Source organism: Pinus tabuliformis, chromosome X, assembly GCF_031772625.1.
Source record: "Pinus tabuliformis cultivar Carrire ecotype Pingquan chromosome X, CPIR1, whole genome shotgun sequence".
NCBI classification, from domain to species: Eukaryota; Viridiplantae; Streptophyta; class Pinopsida; order Pinales; family Pinaceae; genus Pinus; species Pinus tabuliformis.
In genome coordinates, this window is record NC_142308.1 from 358,753,758 (window position 1) to 358,777,928 (window position 24,171).

The 24,171-nt window shown below is 37.5% G+C and overlaps 1 protein-coding gene across 1 annotated transcript in view; it reads right to left on the reverse strand.

The window, feature by feature from the left end:
- Nucleotides 1–24,171, reverse strand: part of LOC149139982 (protein MRG1-like) — a 353,221-nt gene that overhangs the window by 34,622 nt on the left and 294,428 nt on the right. The window contains exons 10-11 of the mRNA XM_089448612.1: nt 5,176–5,260; nt 4,280–4,334 (exon numbers count right to left, since the gene is read on the reverse strand). Coding sequence (XP_089304738.1) covers nt 4,280–4,334; nt 5,176–5,260 — 140 coding nt within the window. The remainder of the gene's footprint in view (nt 1–4,279; nt 4,335–5,175; nt 5,261–24,171) is intronic.

Sequence of the window (24,171 nt, forward strand, 5' to 3'; positions counted from 1 at the left end):
AAGCCTCCTCTTATACTTTTCTCGTTGACAAATCAACGACCGAGATTAAGTCCCTAATCAATGGCTAAGATTAGATTTGGCTTGATCCATGACTTTTGTACCATTCTAACACAGTTTTATATTAATTCACATTAATATTTTATTTTCCCTAAGTTTAGACTGGGACTCCATTAAAAATATTAATTATTTTAATATCTCCCAAACTATTTAGAATCTGCCCAAACCCTTTCTGAGAATTGGAGATCTCATGTGCCTTAGCCTCTCCACAAAATTTCGTGGGTAGAGCACATCCGATGCTACCCCAAATCAACAATTAACAGAGGTAGGATCTTTTATTCTTGTTTTAGGGTAGAAGCAAAACTTGGTTTCCTTTTGAGATAAGATCTAGGGCTTCTAGGGCTAAAGACATAACAAGAATGAATTCTTTTTCACGGTTGTTCTTTCACCATATCTCTGATGCCATGTTGATTTTTAGGGTATCCTCCAAACTAATAATTACATCTTATGACTTCCATTATGTTAATCTTTTTCTTATGATCTTTTCAACATAAAGCAATTACATAGAGGAGCTCAAAAGTAAAACAAAAATACCATAAAGATCATAAAGAGACAGCCATGCAATAACACAAGTATTTACCCTGGGAAAACCCACATGGGGGAAAACCCCAGCAACCTTTTCCTTAGGGAAGTCATCAAATTCAACAGAGATACATTAGTGAAATACACGCTGAAACATACCAACAAAATAGCTAGGTCAAAATTGGTCCATCACCCTCCTAGTCAAGTCAATTCGCTACTCAATAACTTTGATCTAATCGGCTTCTGATAGAGCATAACTTCGGCCTCTTCAACGCAGATATTCGTTCTTCTACATAGTGCTTCCACAGAGATTCCGTTTGCTACCATCATAGGGATTTGGTCTTGAAATAGGGCTACATATTCGACCTTCAACAAAGATGCTTCCACAGATATTTCTTCCTTAGAATTTCGGCCTTCTCCACAGAGTGTTATCACTGAGATTCATCCTTCATCTACAAAGATAGATTCGACCTTCTTTGTTGCCTTCATCTTCTTCCTTACATACTTCCTCAGATTCTTCCTTTGCTAAGCTCAAACAAATTGAATTTCTTGGCTTGGAGGAGGACAAAATCATGTCTATATATAGTTTCTTGAGAGGGGGAATGGGTATCTCTAGAAGTTGCATCGAATTGACTAGGAGGAGGCTGATGTGGCTTATTTTGGAGCCAAAAACTTATTTTCAAAAAGTCATTTTTTTCTTCTTTTTGAAAACCAACAAGAAGAACATGTCAAATATTTTTCTTCTAGCCATAGCATGAAGAACATGCTTTACAAAGTACATCAATGACCAAAAACAATAATTATGAGGACCGACCATAGCTACAAAATTTCAACAAGTTCGACTTTCTAGTGGCAGTGCAAATTGCCAAGAAGGGTAGTGTAAATTTCCAAACACTGTCAAATTGCTAGTGAAAATTGTTGGAAGCTACCAGTGCGAGTTCCGAAGGGTGGTGAGAATTGCCCGAAAGGGTCAAGTTGATCTACAAAGGGAGATAGTGAAGTTTTCCATTTCGATTTGTTCGAAAGTGAAGATAAAAATATTGTCAGAGCTTTGCAAGTGTCAGGCAAGCAGTGGTAATTTCTCAATGGCAATCTTTTTCCAAAAGATATTAATATAAGCCCTCATATCTGAAAACTGGATTTCACCACATAAGGGTTTTTCCAAGGACATTTGTCCAAAGATATGAGTTCATAGTGTGATTGGTTTCTCACATTTTTTGTTGTAATTTTTATTTTGTGAATGGCGTTGTTCATGTTGTTATTCATTACTTCCAGCAAAAGAATTAATTTGTCGTGAACAAGTAATAGTAAATAATTAACTAGGTTAATAACACCTTCTAGGTAGCCAGAAAATTTCACATAGTTCATGATGTTTTTGTCAAGTGGTCTGCAGTAGCCAAGGCCTTGAGGGAACCCACTCCATAGGTACCCAAGCCTTTCAAAGAGATAGATGGCTTAGCAGATGAAACATTGAGAGAGTTGAGCCTCTTGATGACTTAAGCAGATGTTACATGTCCCCGAGCACCCTCAAGACCCAAGACATTGGTCTACTTTGACCTAGCACGGGGGATTTTTCATGATGGCAACACTAGACCCAATGTGCCCCCAGGCTAGCCTTAACACAACCTGATGGGTGGGACCTAATTCGTAGCCCAGATGATGATAGTCTCCTATTGAGAGACTAGGGAGGGCTTGTTGCACCTAGAGAATCCCTAATGTTGGAGAGAGGAGGCCTTATTTGGACAATTGGAGACCCATGGAGACCACATGATGGCACCGCAGCTGCACTTGCGATCCCACATAAAGATATTAGGTTGACTTGAGGGCATTCCCTCAAATCTTAGATGCTTCAGGCACTTTGACACCTTTGGACACCTCATCCCACCTTGGCATGGTATTTGGAGCCCTAAAACCATGAGGTCAACATTATGAGATGCTAAGGCTCACATGTGTTGGCATTTATGGTCTAATTGGTCATTTAGCTAGTGGGTTGGATTTTAACCCAAATTTATCTTATGTCAAGCTTCTTGTAGGGCTTCATTAGACTAAAATTACTTGAGGTAGACCTCATATAAATAGAGGTCACATCATTTTCATTTTCATCATTACTTGTGGAACAATTTGACCTTCTTAGAGATTTTGGCCTAGCTGAAATTTGTCTTGTACCATGTGGAGATGTGATCTTTTGTTGGAGTTTTTAATTATGGAGCTATTCTCTTGCTTTGGAGATGTCATTTTGGAACAATAAAGTATTGGTTCATGCATTTTTTTTGAAAATATTCTTTGTATTTAAATATCTTTAAGACTATCCATGGAATGGATATTGTTAGGGTTTCTAAGTGCTAGTTTTTACAGAAAAAATTTCTATGAAATCTTGGCAATGGTATTGTGTGCATTACCCTTTTAGTATTTTGTGTGACAATCCCTTGACTGATCTTTCATGTTAAGCTCTCCTCAATGATTTTATTCCCTCTTAAAATGTTAGCTAGGATATGAAACTAGGGTTTTCATATTCCCTTACTCCATTCGGGGTTTACTTTTCTCCTAAGTAGATCTCCCATTAGACTCCATCACCCAAGGTCAAGCATTGGCCATTCCAAATTGTTGATCACATCATAAATCACCCATAAACTTAATTTCTCTCCAATTTTTTATTTTCTACCTCTTAGGGAAAATCGCTAGTCTAGGATTAGGCTTAAAATTCAACCATGGTGCATGACTTGGCTTGTGGAAGGATTCAACACGTGGTTGGCAAGATATTACCTCAAAATCATCCTTGTCTCGTGGCTAATTCTTCCATTTTAGGGCTGATGTCATTTGCCCTAAGCAATTCTTACCCTAGATCAACCCTAATCTAACCCTAGCCTTCAACTTGGGGCTTGTTGAAGGCTTGTTGTTAGTTGTTACTAGCATTTAACGTATTTATCTATTCAAGCCTTTTCTTGGCCTTGTGCACCTAGGTAAGCATGTTAACCTTGCCTATTCATGAACCCTAGGTCACTTGGGCCCTAGATAGGCCTTTTGAGAGTACGTTTTGCCTTGTTTGAGCTAGTTTGAGCCATGTCTTTAAGTTGAGTACCTATCCTAAAGTTATCATTCTCACCTCCAAGGCTTAAAATTGCCATATCCATTAGGTGACCTACATAGGGAAGCCTCCCTTGTGAAAATCCACTAAAGAGCAGGAGATAGTGGATGTTGTCATAGTGGGCCACACCTCATAGTGTTTTCACTTGATCTAGCTCTTTCCTTGAGAGCTCCCGTCACAAGACCTGCTAGATTTTGAGGCAACACTGCCTAGTGGGGGTTTGCACTAGGCCTGCTAGATTTTGCGACAACAGTACCTATTGGCCTATGCTAGGACACACTTATCCAAGCACAACTATTTGCCCACACGGTTATCTGAGGTAAAAAAAAAAAAGAAAAAGTAATATCTTCATCCAGATAGAACTGTTAAAAATTCATATCTAATGTCTAACATATACACAAACAAGTCAGAAATTATCACCACCACTTCTATGCCAAAAACAACACATGGAATCATGCAAGCTGAACAAAGTCATCATGGCATATTATCTGCTAGAGATGAAGTATATAGGGCTGAGCAGTTGATATACCACTATAGGATCAATCTGAAAAGGACAGGTGTATAATGGAATGTACTGAAGAAAACATAACTGAATCTGATAAGATGAGCAAGTACCTCAGCAAAGCAGTGATCATCACACCCCAAAGTGTGCATCTCTAAGGTAGTTGCCCTGAAAAGCAACACTCAGGAGGCATGTTCACTGTAAAATTAGCCAAGTTTATTTCAACATTTCCAGCTGGAAAAAATTAGTCCAAAGCATAGCTGGGCAACACCAGTAGAGGTGGGCATGATTTTCTGCTCAATCCATGTACATGTTTTTCTATGAATAATGTGCAGCGATAACAAAAATGGTCAACAAGAATGTTTTGATGAAATGCCATTACTAAATACTATTGTGAGTAATTTCAGTGTTGCAAATATCAGTGTCATCTTGCCAACATCATAATATACTGCGATTCAATCTGCATAGCAATACTATTGCTGGTAAAAAGATACCAATTTTTTTTAAATTTAGAATAATTGGTGATATATCAGCAAAATATCATGAGATGGAAAATACCAGCCAAGTCAAGGGATGTTTTTTTATTTCTTCTCTGGATTGTTTACTCATTTTGAAGACACAGAGCAATGGATTGAAAACAAAGGGGTCACTCACTGTTACCTTCTCCCACAAAAGGACTAGAGGGAGGGGTTTGCTTTATATGTTTAAAATTTTCAAAAAAGCCAAAAAAAAAACTCTTTTTGCACTTTTTTAATGTTTAACAATATTTTCCTCTATGTTGATCATTTTCTTTCCAGACTCTTCGTTACATATTTACAGAGACAATCATTGCGACACAGTAGTTTCAACCATGCTTCAGAAAAGAAAATTAAAATACTATTAGATTTCAGGTGGTAAATTAATTCATTCTGAAAAAACTTTAAAAAATGTACCATGCTGAGGCTCTGGGAAAGTGAGAAAAAATCCTTTTTTCTGAAAAAAAAGCGTATCAGGATTTAAAAGTGCGTACTTGAGAAAATCAAGTAATTTTTCTTGTAACTGTGTCAGGGCTTCCTCTTCCATGTTCACATAGACTAGTAGCTCAGGCAATTTCACTGCAAGCCCATAAATCAGTTAACAGTTAGTCTCAGACTAAGGACTATTAATGTATAATGAAAACACAATTAATGAAAACATAAAAGAATTTCCTACTTCAAACAAATCTGGAGCTCACTATATGTTGGTTTTTACGCTGAGGATTGAATACAAAGATTTATTATGCTCAAAGGGTATATTGTGATATGAATAATGATACAACACTAAAGCTCCCAAGCACCTAGTCAATTTATTTCGAATACATACATTACACTTTGTGGCAATCAGTTCAATTTTACAAAGCATGTGTGACATTGCAACATACTTGCATTTGAAAATGTCACCGAATTTACTTATGTACTCTTGGTATTTTTGTGATGAACATTTATGTTGTGGTATTCAATTCTACTTGCATGAACAAAAGAATATGGTAATGTGTGCTAGATCTTCCACAATGTTGAAGTTTCTAAGTCTAACAGTTAGAAACCCTCCATGCACTTTACTGATTTATTCCTACCTACTTGTTCTATTAATTAACAAGTTACTTACCATGTAAACACTGAAAATAAATACAAGTGCATGCTCAACACATTACAGATCATCAACTGAAGGAAACAGAAACAAGCACACAAATGACACCGTTATTTTTGGACTAATGTCCCCAGAAAACCCAACGGGGGAAAACCAGTGCAGCTATCTGAGGGTTTTATTATTAAGCAACGCTTTTTTGAGTACACTGGGTGCCAAACTGGCTAACCTGACAAAGATAAAAAAATCTGGCAGCAATACCTCTCTTCGGAAACAGGTATTCGGAAAGCCTTCTCCACGAAATCCCTCTCCAATGCAATCTGAAGCTCAGCGTCAACCCTGTTGGCCTCTGCGTCAGCCTGAAACCCTCTGCCTCAGCCTACTGAGGCTCTGCGCAGCCTCTCTGGCTCTCTGCATCACTCCTACAGCCTTTGCGTGGATGACGCGGGCCCTTCTGGCTCTGCACAGTCTCTGCTGCCTCTACGTGGTTTCCTCTGGCTCTGTGTTTGCCTCTCTCTGCTTCTGCGCTGGTCTCTCGACACTGTCCCTGCCTCTCTACCTTGTACTCACTGCCCCTCACTGCAACTGATCACTGATTCTATCTCTCTTAGCAAACCCCGCTCTAGAGAATAGAATGAATGATCACTCTGGTGTTTTCTCCAAGTGAACCTCAAGCCTCCTCTTACTTTTATCGTTGACAAATCAATAGCCGAGATTAAGTCCCTAATCGACGGCTAAGATTAGATCTGGCTTCATCCATGTTTTTTGGACCATTCCAACAAAGTTTTATATTAATCCAAATTAATATTTTAATTTCCCTAAGTTTAGACTTAGGGACTCCATTACAAACATTAATTATTTTAGTATCTTCCTAACTGTTTAGAATCTGCACAAACCCTTTTTGGGTATTGGAGATCTCATGTGCCCTAACCTCTCCACCAAATTTCGTGGCTAGAGAACATCCGATGTTACCCCAAATCAAAACACAATACCATTTAGAATCATTCTAGTATTAGGATTAAGCAACATCCTCTTTCCTATAAGAAGGATAACATTTAGGTCAGGATTCAGAGAATACTGAACAAATGGATCTTAGTTGATGACAGTCCACCAGAATGCCTATGAGAAATTTTAATATCTCATATGAATACAACATTTTTATTATACATCCCTCCTCCTTTACATGATGATCTTATATACCTATGCTTTAAGTATGTCACAGAAAAGTATTTCATTTGCAGAGAACAAAATAATAATTATCATACGATAAGGGCTGGCACTGAAAGAATGGTCATTCATTCAGGAACTATGACATGAAAAACCAAGCCGGATCTGTCCAACCATTTTTCCAATAATAAATATGTTAAACAGGGAAGACACGGTTCAAGACAAAGATGGATGTCAAGCTAAAACGTGACATTCAATTTGCAAACTATAGTGCCATTTGAGTTCTATGTTTTTGGCTCACTGGCTGATCATCAGAGCCAAGCAGCTACAGGTAGCCTCCTTGCAAATAGCTGGTGAGATAGAAATTGCACTGTTTGTAATTTGTCAGAAGGAAGTGTCAGCTGAACATGTCTTTTCCAGTTTCTTTGGTCCTGTTAGCACCTGTAATTACAACATGTGTAATGTTGGTGCCAACCTTGAGATTCTCCTTGATATCCATCATTTGGCAACAGTGTGAGTCCCATGGAGAGTTCATCAGTTCACTCAGCAGTGCAATCTGGGGATGCAGTGTGTTTGCATGTAGGGTGCTTTCTAGTTTTACTATTCTAAACCACATGCATAAAAGAAAGGCATGCTATATTCAGTGTTTCAGTGATGATTCTGGTGCATGCAGGGCTCTCTGAAGTTTCCGCAGATGCATACAGAGGTTATCATCAGTTTGCATGTGCCAAGCATCTAATTTCGTGATAAGTCAATTTTTACCAGCTGGGGCTACAGGGCTTGCATGGCAAAACAAACAACATATTATCAATCCTTGGAAGCACAAATACGAGGAGTCCGTTTTCGGCAATATGTGATAGTACTATTTTTAGCAATGTCCATTTTTAGACATATGATTGCCATGATGTCATTTTGGCATTCTAAAGTTCCGTTTTTAAGAGAAGCTTCCTGTTTTTCAGGAGGCTCAATCAGCATTTTGAGGTTCCTATTTGTTACAAGGGCTCACTGCTATTCTTAGCATGTCTATTTTTAGGCAGTGACATGGTACTTACAGGGTGATGATTGATTGTAGAAATGATGTCATGTTTCAGATTGTCCAAAAAACATCATTTCCATAATTATAATTTGATGAGCATGATGCTATTGACATGTGCCTTGGGGTTGATATAGACAAATAACTAATAAGGTTGATAATATCTCTCACCCTAGATATCCTTGGAAAAGATTTCGTCTTATCCCAAACAATCAAGTGGAGGTTATTAATGGCAATGAAATTTATCTTATCCACAAGGAGGGTGCACTACTTCAAGTAAATACATGTAGTCTATTTCGATCTCAACCTTATCGATCCAAATGTAATTAAGTGCGCCTTGTTTGCAGCCTTATCAACTTACATCTAGAGGTCATTACACCTTGCATGAGAGACTACTTCAGTTCCAATTCATTTCAGGTTAAGTCAGAAAGTAGATGCATGACTATTCTTGGTCAAAGAAATCACTTTAATGGCAATGAACTTTATCTTATCCAGAAGAAGGGCACACTAGTTGAACTTGGAAGTGGATACATGTAGTCTATTTTGAACTCAACCTTATCCATCCAAATGTAGTTAAGTGCATCTTGTGTGCAGCCTTATCCACTTACATCTAGAGGTTACTACACCTTGCATGAGAGATTAATTCATTTCCAATTCAATTCGAGGTTCAGTCACAACGTGAATGCATGACTATTCTTGGTCAAAGAAACCATATCACTTAAAGAAAGAGATATATATTTAATTAGTTTTCAGAGACAAAGAAAAGGGTTAGATCATGGGATTTATTTCCCCCTTGTAATGGGTTCTCAGGTTTTGATGTCAATAAAATTAGTTTGGCCATCATCTTCCCCTTTCTTCTAGCTATTTAATTTTCTCTTCTCACTACAACGACCCTCCTAGTCAATTAAGTTTAACCATTTCATATGCTATTTTGATTCATTATTCCCTTATGCATGAGCATCTATGATCTAAGGTTGCGATACAATCCCCAAAGTCCATGATGTTAGGGCTATGCTCAATTACATAGTTAATTAGACTTTGTTTCTTGATACTTTGACTTATGCTCAGGTTTCCATTATGCTTCTCTTGGTCTTGAAGTCACCAAGATAAAATTGTACGCAATATTCTTTCTACTACGGAAGTTACCTGTTGTTGAGAAATCTAAGGGAAGCTAGAGTAGATGATTTCTCTTAACTGGATAATTACTTGTGATGTATTTTTATTTAACTTGATTAGTTTTCTTCATTCGTTTGATTATTATTAGTACTCTCTTCATTAAACAACTACCAAACCATGAAGAACAATAAACAAAGGAAACAAGATATAGTCAATCAGCCAGGGCCAAATCCTCTCAAACTGAGAGGAAAACCCACAAGAATTTTTCTCTTCTTATAGACCTTCAATTGACAAATTCCAAGACCTTTGACCCTTGACCAAGACCAAGTCAAAGCTTGCTTCTAGCAACTTTTACAAATTTGACCTCCAGCAGCTTCGACCTGCCCAATAGTTTTTTCTGCAACTTCGACTTGTCTAGTAATTTCTTCTACAACTTCGACCCGCCCAACAGTTTATTCTGTATAAACCCTAACCCTAGCACATGAGAAAAATAATGGTGTATTTCTGCCCCTTTTTCCTTCGCTTGCGTAGATTCTCTCTCCTAGAGAATTCAACTTCCAAAAGAGCTCTTCTTGATGACCTAACTTCACTTCTGCAACTCAGTTTTACAGCAACAACATGAACCCTAATTCCTTCGCACATGTGGAGAGAAGTAGCCCAAAAACAATCCCAAAAACTCGACTTCTTCTTCTTCCTTCATATTCTTCTTCTTCGTACTTTTTCTCTTCCATGTGATCGAACTTGTGTGTGTGAAGTGTGTCTTCCAAATGATGTCAAAGTCTTCTTTATATAGGCTTCTCAATGGATCGAATTGCCCCTGTTGCACTCAAATTATCAAAGTTCCGGGGAAGTGGAACTACCAATTTTTTCAACGCAATCGGATCACATATCAACAATCCATGTGTCATGGTTATCCCATTCTGCAAGTTATGTAATGTAAATGGTTTTAGCAAAACCTTGAAACAACCTAGGTAAGCCTATAATTTTGATGATGAATTTCATCCTAGGAGGTATTTTAACCTCCTTGATTATCTGTGTTTCTAAACTCGGCTAATCAGAAGAGTTTTTTCCCTCCAATTTAAACCCAAAAGCTAGGGTGAAATTTATTGTCGAATTTTAGTTGAATCTGATGTAAAAGTGGTTTGAGAATAATTTAAGCTAATTGGCTTAATTATTTTATTACAAATCACATGGTTTACTAGATCATATTGTGTCACGGATCAGTTATGTGTCTTGAGGGTCTAAGCCAAATGTGTATTCCCTCTTTGAGTCTTGTAAATGTAAAATCTTATGTATTAGAGGGACAGAAAAATATTAAATCCCCTCATGTAAATTAATTAATTTTTCTGGAAAAATAAAATTAAATCCTCAGCAAGAAAATTAATTAGCGTCAAATTTAAATTGTCTTAGGAAAATAAATTCACTAAAGGAAAAAAATCGTGGGGCTTAAAAGAGTCAATATTTAAAGGTCTTCCACCAAAGGATTATTGTATATTTCAAGAAAATTTGGACCCTTGGACCTTGGTGGTTAAGTCAAAGTCAAACTTTTTAAGAAATTAGCTCAAAATAATTAATTTGAGCTAATTAAAATGGAATTAAATGATAAATTCGAAAATTCCTCAAAAATAAGAAAATCAAGGGCTAAGATTAAAAGATCTTGAAGTGTCGGCCAAGATTATTTTGACAAGGATCAAAGAAACTAGCTGTTATTTTTCCATTTGGAAGATATATCTATAAAAATAGAGAGTGAGTTGACTCTCTAATCATCTTGATCTTTGGCTAGAATATTGGTGTTGAAGAATTTTTGTAAACTATTGTTCCGCTAGGAACTATTTTTTCTGCTATAATAAAAGACTTTGGGGTTCAACTCGAGGTGTTCTTGTTTGATGATTGTGGTATGTATTGACTACGGGCTTCTTATGTTGTGCTTTGTCATTAGTTTGAGATAATACAGTCTTTGCATGTACTCAAACCTTGGTCTCCAAATTCACAGACTGTGAGCAAGGATCATTTTGCTTAGATCCTTAATTTTTATATGGTGGATTAAATCTTCGCTAAGGCTATAGTGAGAATAAATTTTTTGATGCATTTCTAGTCATTCTTCAAAGGAAAAACACTCCATAAAAATTAATTTTCTCAAAAAATTTAAAATTTTCAAAACCCTTGTATATTTGTAAATCTTGTAAATAATTTTCTAGATCTAACTTGTAAATTATATTTTCTAGCTTGGGTTCTGGGAATTTTTAGTATTTTGTATATATTTAGGGTTTGGGTGTTTTAATTTTATTTTTTGCAGATTGGATCAAGGGATCAAGTGAAGCAAGAGTTAGATCTAGGCCCTTGTGGGTAAGATCTAGTCTGTAGACAATTTTGTAGGGCTAATCACTGAAAAATTCACGACAAATTCAGATCTGAAGAAGGGAAAATTTTCGACACAAGGGTTTTATTTTTCAGCCCCCAGGACCAGATCCGACCCCTCAAAGAACAGCATCAGCCTGACCCCTCAAAGAATAGCATCAGCCTCCCAGGCCCCAGCATCAACTCTTTCTCCTCCTGCATTAGCCTTTTTTGGCCTCTCTAAGCCAGGTCGTGAGGCCAAAAGGCCTCGGCCTCCTCTTCTTCTCCCTACGAATAGGGTTTAAGCCCATTTTTGGGCCAGTCGTGGCCCTTTTTGGCCTCTGCCTCCCTTTAGAAGGCTAGACAATAGCCCTATTGGGCTTGTCGTGGGCTTTTAGCCCCTGAAACCCATCAGCGTCCTCCTTGGAACCTCCTCCTCTGCGAGCGTCCAACCCCTAAGCCCAAGCATTCACCCTTTTGGGCCTTCTCTCTCCTCCTCAACCACTGATGTATCATCTGAACCCCTTTATCCCGAAACGTTGGCCTTCCCTGTCCTAGTGCTACCTCTTCTTGGCCTCTTTTGTCCTAATCTGCCATAAAACCCTATCTAAAGTTTTGGAGTGAATACTTCGTGGTTTTGCGGAGTTTGAAGCTCAAAAATTCTATTTTTCATGCAATTACTTGATCCCAAAGTTTCAACAAATTTTGACCAAGGGATCTTCAAGGCTTTGGGCGTAGGGTTTGATCTTTAAACCCTAGTTTTTCTTTTACTTTATTACATCAATTAAATCAATAAGAATTAAGCCCTAAACTCATATGCTACATTGTGAAAATTGTTTAGAATTGCAAAATTTTCATTTTTATGAATTCTGACCACTTGGGCGCTTTAGATCTAGCCTAGATCTAGCAATTAAGCTTAGCTTTGCTGCAATTAACTGCACAACTGAAAATATTAGATGCGAAAATTTCTAAAGCATACACTTGATAAGGGTTAAAAATCTTGAATTTTCAGTTTGCGGCAAAATTTTACTAATTTTGGGCATTTTGGGCATTGTCCTTAGCAATGTTAGCTTGTTGATCTGTCATTTGTTTACTGCTGTAATAAACATATCAGTTCTGAAATTTGTTGAGCCATACTATCTAAAAGCCTTAAAAATTGAATTTTTCAAGTTTCAGTGCATTTTTGCTATTTTTTGGCATATTGGTCATCTATTTTGGTATCATTGGCCTATTGATCTGTGGTAATTTACTGTTGTAATTAATATCTCAGATATGAAAATTTACTAAAGAATACATCTTAAGAAGGCTAACATATCTAATTTTTCAGTTAATCAAGTTACTTGGCAATTGGGCATATTTTGGCAAGCATAGGCATTGTTGGATTGGCATTTACTTACTGTTGTCATAACTTGTTTACTTCTCTCATAATAGTCACTTGTTGCTCATAAAATGATCATAAGAAAATAAAAGTACCTAGGTATCTTCATAGCCTTATGTTTGGTCCCCTGATCCTAGCATTTATATTGTGAAAGTGGCTAATATTGTTTGTCTTTTCTGAGTTTATATGTTACAAGAATTTCATACTTCACACCCACTTAAAGCACTTAAGTCTCTTGGGAATATTGGCATTGAGTAATAAAATCACGTATAATCTTGTTTTACATCTTTGGTAACTATGATTGGCATCTTGATTGATAAGTGGATAAGTTGATTTACTTAAGCATGTTGTGGATTGACCTATAGATGAAGATTGCACTTGTATCTTTCAACATCTATCTTGCTTAAGATTGTATCTTAATATTGTTAAGTATTTTTGCCTTAAGATAAATTCACGATAAGTACTTAACATAAACAATCTTAACCCAAGATAATTTCACTCATCATCTTGCATCAAGCATACTAATTCTAGAGTGCTTTAATAATTTACCTCCTAGAATAATCTAGGTTGATAGAAGTATAAGGCAACCATTCTCATCTAGCTTGAGGGGCTTGGAAACTCTTCGGTGGTTAACACGGTGACCTTCCAGTTGTCAAAGCCACAATCTTTGCAGCGCCGGAGGAATCGGGCGATAGAAACACAACAGAAAGTACCGTTAATCAGGCCCTAGACTGCTTCCTGTTAGCTTCCTTCCCACAACCTAACTTGGAGCCCAGCGTCAAAATAGTTAAGGGAAGGTTACACTTAGACACGGCATATAACTAAAATTTACCAAGATCTCTACATCTCACATAGGTCCTAGGATTTGCATATCATATAGGTTAGTCAATCATCTCAAAGAAGCATGTGTCCATCTGGTCATTTGGTTCCAACTTACTTTAATAAGCAAGAATTTGTGACTCCGTTAAGGCACTGGTCTCATACTTCAAAATCTAATCTAACTAATAATCTTGCTTAAATTCAACCAAGTGGCTAGGCCACTCATCCGTGTCTCCCAAACAAGTTGATTTCCTTCACCTCACTCCATAGGGACTACCCCCCATAGCCTATTGTTGGGAGACAACTAGAACAGAGTGGGTGAGGATCGGAGTGACAACCACAGTCCTGAGCGTTGTCGCAGTGCCTATACAATCTGGGCGACAACATTTTTTGTCGTTGCTGTAAGGGACAAGTTTGTCTTGTTGCCAAGGATTACGACAATTTCTCATAATCTTCTAATCATACTCCATGTTTCCATTTATCCCTCCAATGCCACATTTTTTGGCGCTTTAAATTCCATCATTCTTCATATCTTCATCACTTTATCTTCCATCCTCTCACTAATCTTCTCATCCTGTTCATTCACACCAAAGTTGCAGGGGAGCACTCCCCCCCCTTCGAACCCGCTATCAATCCGCGCTCCGGACGGGAGCGGGTCAGGAGCGCACTCCCGATAAAAAAATTTATGCTCCCTGCCAAAATCGGGAGCGTCGCTCCCGGAGCGAAAAATACAGCTCAGGAGCGATCAGGGAGCGATTGCTCCCGAGCGTTTAACTTTCGCTCCAGGAGGGATTCACGCGAAAAAAATTCGCGGACGTGAAAAAAATCACTTAACAAATAAATTAAAAAATTAAAAAAAAAATTAAAAATTAAAAAAAAATAAAAATATTAGTTTTAAAACGACTTGGGGGCAAAAAAAAATTCATTGTCACTTGAATGAGTTGAAGAGAAGCTGGAGAGCAAAGGAGCGAGGATAAGCGAGGAGCAAGCGCCGAGGAGCAACTTGCAAAGAGGTTAGTTACGTTAGTAACTTAGTAATTTAGTATTTTAAACCTTAGTTAAGTAGTAATTTAGTATAGTTTAGTTAGTTTATTTAGTTTAATTTAGTTTAGTTTAATTTATTTAGTAAAAAAATCATGAATTTAAATAAAATGAAATTAATTAATCTAAATTAATTAAATTAATTTTCTCATTCATATTCCCATTCCCATTCCCATTAAATTTTGCAAATTCAAAAGCCTAAAAATATCAAACATCATGGACCTGGCTATATTTCCTAGCATTTTCCTCTTCTTGGTCCCTTTTCTGGCTATTATGGTGCTAGAGAGTTGAAAACGGAGGGGCCAAATTGAAGAGGGGGATGAAGAAGCTGGAGAGAGTGGATTTGATGAAAACCCCGATGAGGAGGAGCTGGAGGAGAGTGAACATGACTCTCAAAAAACTAAACAAGACCAAACCCCATTGTGGAAATATGTTAACAGGCCTGAAGCAGGGAAAGGAGGTGGAACCACTAAATTTCATTGCCCCCATTGCAACAATAATTACACAGGTTCATATACCCATGCCAAAAAAAACCTCTGCGGGAAAAGGCCATGGGATGGAGATAAACAAATGGGAATCAAAACTTGTGCAGTTGTGTCAGCAGCAGATAGAGCCAAATACATAAGGGAAGAGGAGGAAGCCCAATACAAATATAAAAAATCAAAGGGTTTCTTTGAACCAAGCTCACAATCAAAAGCACAAAGAACTCCTTCAACATCCTCCCAAGGCAGTGGATATGGAGGCACAGGGTCACCAGCTTTCAGGCGTAGAACCATATCAGATTTCCTTGATGAGGGGTGTAGGAATGATGTGGATTCAATGGTTTACAGGTTTCTCTATGCATGTGCGATTCCATTCAATGTTCTTCGCTCACCTTATTGGCACGAAATGGTTTCTGCCATAAATGATGCCCCTAAAGGATACAAGAGCCCTGGGCATGACAAGGCAAGAACTGTTGGACTTGATCATGAAAAAGCAAAAATATCACATTCTTTGAATAGAATGACAAGTTATTAGACTGACCATGGGGTTTCCATTGTATCTAATGGATGGACAAATGTAAAAGGCAAGCCATTGATAAGTGTTCTTGCTGTGTCTATTAGTGGTGCCATCTTTCTAACTGCATATGATTACTCAGACAAGTTCAATACCGCCATCAACATTGCAGAAGCATTACTTGAAACAATTGACTGTATTGGGCCATACAATGTCATCCAAGTCATCACTGATAATGCTCCTAATTGTAAGGAAACGGGAGCAATTATTGAGGATAAATACCCCAACATATTTTGGTCTGGATGTTTGGTTCACACATTGAACCTTCTGATGAATGATGTTGTCAAGAAAAAAAATACACAATACAAATGGATTGGTGATTTGTACAAGAAAGGCAAACAAATGATAAAATTTATTACAAATCGTAGCAATACCCATGGCCTTTTCCACAGTCACTCAAGATTGGAGTTGTTGAAGATTGCGAAGACCAGATTTGGTAGCTATTACCTCACCTTCAGGCGCCTTTTGAAGGTAAGAGAGTCATTGGCTAGCATGGTATCAAGTCCACATTGGCAGGTATTAAAGGAAAGGACTACAAATTCCGCTGACAGGGGAGGTTTTGAACTGGTGGAGGAGGCCGCTCTTGATGGTCAGTGTTGGACAAGTGTGAGGCAAGTATTGGATTTCACCAAGCCCATTTATCACATGATTCAGTTTGCAAATACAAATAAACCAGTGATTGGCGAGGTGTATGAGCAGGTGGATACCATGTTGGGGCAAATAAAAGATATTGTTCATAACAGAGATCCCGACTTGTACAAACTGATTCACGATTGTGTGTGTACGGTAGAATAAACTTAATCTTCCACTACATTGCTTGGCGTATATCCTTATGACAAAATACTAATCTACATCTTGGTTGGGCCAACCTGCACCAGGGGGTGGGATTATGACCAAACCCCATTTAGATGCAGAGGTAACTAGTGGATATTTGCAAGCACTAGAAAAGTTGATACCTGATAGGGAGGAATATGCAGCTGTGTGCCTTGAAATAAGAAAATACTTCAGTGGCACTGGTTTGTTTGGTAACTTCCATGCAATGGAAGACAGAGACAGATTTGATTCTCTCACATGGTGGGTAACATATGGCTGCCAGGGACTTTTGCCAAAATTGGCCAAAAAAGTTCTATCACAGGTTGTAAATACTTCTTCTGCAGAGAGGTGTTGGAGCACCTACAACTTCATACATAATGTGAAAAGAAACAGACTCAATGAAAACGGGGCAGAAATCTTGGCTTTTGTGCACTACAACTTGAGGTTGTTGAGTCATTACTCTGATCGGGCTTATGAGGATCCCACATAAAATTTGGGACAACCACCCAAAGGAAGACAATTTTGAGGATGGCACTATACATCTTGAAGAACTAAAAGAGGAACTTATAAGAGATGAAGATGAAGCAACTGCAGCAGCCATGCCACCTCCACCATCCAGTAGCACTACTCGAGTTCTGAGTCTTGTTCCTTTGCTATCGCCACCTCCATCTACACCCTCACGTGGAGGGCATGTGCCTTATAGTCCTGGTCGTCAGTCTGTGCAGGAGACTCCTAGAAGACCACCACGACCTGCTTATACTCCTGGAGACTCTCATGGCAAGGGCCACATGTAGATTTATAGTTTACTTGTCTTTTCTAGTTTCTATTAGTTTTCATAACTGATGAGTCTTGAGTCCTTGACTCTTGACTCTTTCATAGCATAATGATATTTTTTTGTAAACAATATATGACTGTGACAATGAAAATTTGAAGTTTGAAGTTGGCAATTATAACTCATTGGTAATGATTGTGAATTATGAATACGATGCTTCGTGAAAGACTAAAGTTGTTTCATTTCATTTCATTATTCATGTTTCATTTTATAACATTTCATTTCATGTTAACAGTTAGAACTTAGAACTTAGAAATATCTAAGATATTATTTCTTGTAATGGTTAAACTTAGCTTACAAGTACAACTTTGGTGATCAATGATGATAAATGTTATATATTGAATTTTCAATTTTGAAAGCTTGAAGTTGAAACTTTAAGATTGAATTTGATGAATCATGATTCACGAGACTCAATATGTTGCAGTAGTAATATGTATGTTACTAACTTGTGGACATGGTTGATGAAGATTATAACTTCTAGATGATTGATGTGATATGGTTCAATGATCAATCTATGTTTTTTTATGCTTTTTATATCTAATTCATCATTCTACATGTTTTGTTGACATATATGTATCAAAAATTAAAATATATAAAAAAAAAAAATATATATATATATATATATTTAAAAAAAATCGCTCCGGGCTTCGCTCCCAAACCGGGAGTTTTTGAAAATGTCACTCCCGCTCCCAAGTAACATTGATTCACACCATTAGAACTTGGACATTTAGGTCAGTTTCCTTTTTGGGTAGTGACTCCACTTATTCGTCCATTCACTAGAACGTACTCTAGAAGGACTCCTAGTAGCCTAGTTAACCCTGCTCCCGATCCTTAAAAGGTCTAAGAGCTCGGTTAAACAAGTTACATTCTAGAGATCGTTTGAATTTTTTCAAACTGGAATCTCTCCTTGACCTCCATCTTCTTTTCATCAATCCTCCAAATCAAGATATCATGGGTGACTTCTATGGGCCTTGCAACTTCACCAACATCCAGGGGTATCCACATGATCTGCCAAATGAATCAACTATGAACAGATTGCCAATTTTTTAAGGAAATAATGCTATCAATGTCGAAGAGCATATAGAGAAGTTTAATGTGTTCCTCCATAGAATATGCTCATTCTACAGATTATAATCATGAAGACATCAGGATGAAACTCTTTGTCTTATCATTGGAAAGTAGTGCACTTGACTGGTTCCACGACAAGGCCAATGATTCCCTTGACTCTCTAGGAACCCTCCTCAATGCATTCAGAGACAAATATTGGGATAGGAGGGAAGGAAAATACTTGCTAAAGGAATTCAATACCATTAAGAAGAAGGAAAATGAAACGGTGGTAGAATTTAACCAGAGGTTCAACAAATTGTTAAAGGATATGACTCAGGATTGTACGCCTCCTGATAAGAGAGTGTTACAAACATACCTTGAGGCTTATCATGTAGAAGTGTAGTATGAGATAAGACGTGCTCACCTTGTTATTTTCGTTGCTGCCCAAAACATGGTTGAAGAATTAGAAAAAGATAAAAAGGCTTCAAGAAAATCAGAAATCATTGGTTATGAAGTAAGTCCAGCGAATGTCAAAGAAGAGTCAGAAATGGTAAAGGAATTAACCTGATTAGTTAAAGAAATGGAAATTAAGCATGCCAAGCAAATAAGTGACATGCATAATCAACTAATACAGATGGAAAGGAATACCAGGATACAAATGCAGAGCGTGCCTCCTGCAACAATAATAATAAGGAGGGTAACAACAACAATCAATGGCCAAGAAGGAATTCCTCAAACGATCAAAGGCCTCCTACACCACTTGAGTCTGCCAACATGGTTGATGAGTCTATTCCCTTCTGCAGACCTTGTGACAATTTTCATGAAGAAAGTACATGTGCCTTTGCTAGAAGGATCTTAGAGGAAAGTAGAAATCAACAAAATAATAATACAAGTCAAGGTGAGTCTAATGAAAGTTGATGCACCAATATGATTTCTTCAGCCTTCGCAATAAACACCTTTGATGAAGAAAAGGACCCCATTACTCAGGCATATGGTGAGAAACCAACTCAGGAACAAGTTGTAGAACTTGCAAAGAATAAGCGCTATACATATCTAAGGAAGGTAAAAGTCGAAGTCAAAATAACCAAGTTCCCGCCGAAAGATACAAATCTGGTTTAAATGTGGATTGAGCCGCATGGATAAATAGCATTAAGATTTATGTCCTGTTGAAGAATCTAGGGCAATTAGGTGTAGTGTGATTCTTCGTTACTTGATAACAATTTGTGGAGTTTTTTACTTTTTCTTGTTGGCTTAATCTTCTTCTTCTTATTATTAATGCAAGTGTGTGTACTTCATCAAACTGTACCAAAAACATAAGAACAAGAACACAAGATGTTGGCTCTTTGCTAGGGCCAAAACCTCTCTTCTCTTGAGAGGAAAACCCTTTAGTAAGTTTCTCTTATTTAAACTTCTTATTGATCAATGCCAAACCCTAGACCCTTGACAAGAATATCCTCCAAGCACAAGTTAGGCCCTTTCAAGATTACTTCTTCCTGCAGCACTTCGTCCTCCTCCTTCCAGCGCTTTGTCTTCCTTCATTCAACACTTCTTCCAACAACAGTAGAGACCTTCTATTGTATACTCTAGAATGTTCCTTGACCTTTTCTTCCTTTGCTTGTGATGGAGCCTTTCTAAGTTAAGGAGATGACCTTGTTGTCTCCCAACCGAGCCTTCTTCTCTTTCACAAATATTGCATACTTGGAGCAGCAATAATGCAGCCCTAGTTCCTCGCAAATGTGAGGGAATCTACTCACAAAAACCATGTCAAACTTCTCCTTCTCCCTTCGCTTGTATAGCCTTCTTCCACGCTTGAGTAAGAGGCCTTGTAGGCCTTGTTTCAACCCTAATCAATCAGATATGGTTGATTGTAGGTTACTGTTGTTATAGCCACAGAGACATCTCTTCTTTCTTCGCACATGTGGTTGTAATTGGCCCTTTAACACCTCAGTTTGCTTCCTTCTTTTTTCGCTGCCTTGGAGACCCTTTTCTTGTCTTCTTATTACCCCTTACTTAGCTTCCTACCTTCGCTAATTTTAGAGATGATAGCTTGACGTTGAGAGGGAGTGGACAGCCTATATATATAGAGGATTGTCCCTCCTTTAGGCTGACTTGACATATATTGCTCAGATTGTTGCTTTGGAGGTGTCTTTGCTTTGGAGGAGGCTTGACATTGCTTGGAGGGTTATTCTTTGACTCTTATATAAACATATACAAGGAGTAACATGCCCTTAAGGTCTTCAATCATTTTCTTTTGACCATTTGACTCACCTATAGCACTTTAATTTGTGCTAGACCTATTTCAATGAGCAAGAAACTCATCGACATATATTATAAAAATAATATTTCTTTTCTTGAATAAATACGAATATCAAAAGTACATTTATGAAGACCGAACCTAGTTACATTTCCTTCAACATGTCCCAGTACTTGAACTTTTAAAGATTCTATCTCAATGAGCATCTTTTTTTAAGGCTTTGGGTATGGCCCAGCAGGGCAATATTGATAACTCTAAAGACGAAGAGATTAAGATAACTCTAAAGACGAAGAGATTAAATTAAAAGATATCAACTGCTATATGACGAATGAGGATCATAAACCATTCTTTCTTACTTTGGACATAAACGGCAGATTACTTCGCAATTGCATGTTGGATTTTGGTGCATCTACAAATGTTATGACCGAGAAGGTCATGGAACAATTAAACTTAAGAATTTCCAAACCATATCAAAATGTTTGTTCAATGGATTCTAGGAAAATTGAAGTCCTTGGTGTTGTTAAAGATCTACAGGTCTCATTGGTTGATTACCCATATAGAATCATCAGCATGGATATCCCAATCATTGATGCGCCAAATGTGTGGGGAATGCTTCTCTCGAGGAAATTGCAGCTGATTTAGGTGGGTCCATTCAGATGGATTTATCTTATGCCACTATTCCAGCAGTAGCAAGTGGCATGGTTAGGTTGTACAGAGAAGTAAAAAGAAGGTACCAAGTAGAAGTCCCAAATGGTGAATAGAATCTACGACAGGAGCATCCTCCTTTTGAATCAAAGTTATGTCACTTTTCCAACTACCCATCCCCTTGCCAAGCAGAAAAAGAAGAAGATTTGAGATAGACAGAGATATCCAAAGCAGTGATGAGCAGTCACACTGATCTAAGAGGGTCAAACTTCAGCAAGGGACATCTGAAAAGATACCTAGTGATCTACCAGTCAACGAACAGATGCCTGAGATTGTTCCTCAACGATGACATTTGATGCCAGAAGGCATCGTTTTGTATAGTATCTCTAACCCTACTCCCTTTTATTTCATGTCGTTAGATAGTTTTATTTCACGCATTTATGACTTTAGATTTTTCTATTCCAACAATATTTTCTATATATGCATGATGATTTCGATGTTGAATGGATATCTATTTGATGGACTTATGTTTCCTCAAATACAGGATTCTGGGATTCTCACGTTACTTCTTGCAAGCAACATGTCCCCATATGGAGCCAGATGTTGCACTCAAATTGTCAAAGTTCCAAGGAAGCAGAAGTACCAATTTTTTCAACACAATCAGATCACATATCAGCAGTCCATGTGTCATGGTTATCCCATTCTGCAAGTTATGTAATGTAAATGATCTTAGCAAATCCTTGAAACATCCTAGGTAAGCGTATAATTTTGATGGTGAATTTCATCCTAGAGTTTTTTCCCTCCAACTTAAACCCCAAAGCTAGGGTGAAATTTACTGTTGAATTATTAAGTCAGTCCTAGTGTTATTAGTCGAGTTTAATGTAAAAGTGGTTTGGGAATAATTTAAGCTAATTCGCTTAATTATTTTATTACAAATCACTTGGTTTACTAGACCATATTGTGTCGCAAATGGGTTATGTGTATTCAGGGTTTAAGCCAAATGTGTATTCCCTCTTTGAATCTTTTAAATGTAAAACCTTTTGTATTAGAGTGTCAGAAAAATATTAAATCCCCTTATGTGTGAATTAATTAATTTTCCTGGCAAAATAAAACTAAATCTAAAGCCAGGAAATTAATTAATTAGAGTCAAATTTAAATTGTCTTGGGAAAATAAATTCCCCAAATGGAAAAATTTGTGGGTCTTAAAAAATCATTTTTTAAAGGTCCTCCACCAAGGGAATATTGTATATTTCAAGAAAATTTAGACCCTTGAACCCTGGTGGTTAAGTCAAAGTCAAAAAAATTTAGGAAATTAGCTCAAAATAATTAATTTTGAGCTAATTAAAATGGAATTAAATGATAAATTCGAAAATTCCTCAAAAATAAAAAATAAAAATCAAGGGCTAAGATTAAAAGATCATATAATATTTATCAACAACCAAGATTATTTTGACAAGGATCAAAGAAACTAGCAGTTATTTTTCCATTTGGAGGATTTATCTATAAATTAGAGACTCAGTTGAGTCTCTAATCATCTTGATCTCTAGCTAGAATATTGTTGTTGAAGCATTTTTGTAAACTATTGTCCCACTGGGAACTATTTTTTCTGCTATAATAAAAGACTTTGGGGTGCAACTCGAGGTGTTCTTTTTCATTGATATGTGATATTTATTAACTACAGGCTTCCTATGATGTGATTATTTTGAGATAATACATAGTGTTTGAAGGTACGCAATCCTTCGTCTCCAAGTTCACAAACTGTGAGCAAGGATAATTTTGCTTGGATCCTTAGTTTTAATATGGTGGATTAAATCTTCGCTAAGGCTATAGTGAACATAAATTTTCTAAATCATTTCTAGTCATTCTTCAAAGGAAAAAAACTACATAAAAGATAATTTTCTGAAAAATTTAAAATTTTCAAAACCCTTGTATATTTATAAATCTTGTAAATAATTTTCTAGATCTAACCTGTAAAAAAAAAAATTCTAACTCGGGTTTTGGGGATTTTTAGTATTTTGTATATATTTGGGTTTTTGGTGTTTTATTTTCATTTTTTGCAGGTTGGATCAAGCGATCAAGTGAGGAAGAGCTAGATCTAGGCCCTTGATGGTAAGATCTAATCTCTCGACAATTTTGTAGGGCTAATCACTGAAAACTTCATGGCAAAATTCAAATCTGAAAAAGAAGAAAAAAATTGAGACGAGGGTTTTATATTTTAGACCTCTAAGGACTAGATCCGGCCCCTCCAAGGCTAGTGTCAGCCTCCCAGGCCCCAACATCAGCCCTTTCTCCTCCTGGGTCAGCTTTTTTTGGCCTCTCTAAGGCAACTCATGAGACCTAGAGGCCTCGACCACCTCATCTTCTCCCTACGCAAATGGTTCAAGCCCATTTTCACCCTAGTTGTGCCCTTTTTTAGCCTCGACCTCCCTCTGCAAGGATAGACGATAGCCCTAGAGGGCTTCTCATGCGCTTTTAGCCCCTAAAACCCTCAGCGTCCTCCTTGCAGCCTCCTCCTCTGCCAGCGTCCAACCCATGAAACCCTCAGCACCCTCCTTGCAGCCTCCTCCTCTACCAGTGTCTAGCCCCTGAGCCCAAGTGTTAACCCTTATCGGCCTTCTCTATCCTCCTTAGCCCCCGATCTATAATCTAAACCCCTTTATCCCCAAACGTTGGCTATCCTTGGCCTAGCGTTGCCTTTTCATGCACTGTTTTGCCCTAATCTGCCTTAAAACCCTAGATCTAAAGTTTTGGATTGAATATTTGGTCGTTCTGCAAGTTTTGAAGCTCAAAAATTCTATTTTTCAAGTGGCTACTTGATCCCAAAGTTTCAACAAATTTTAACCAAGGGATCTTCAAGGCTTTGGG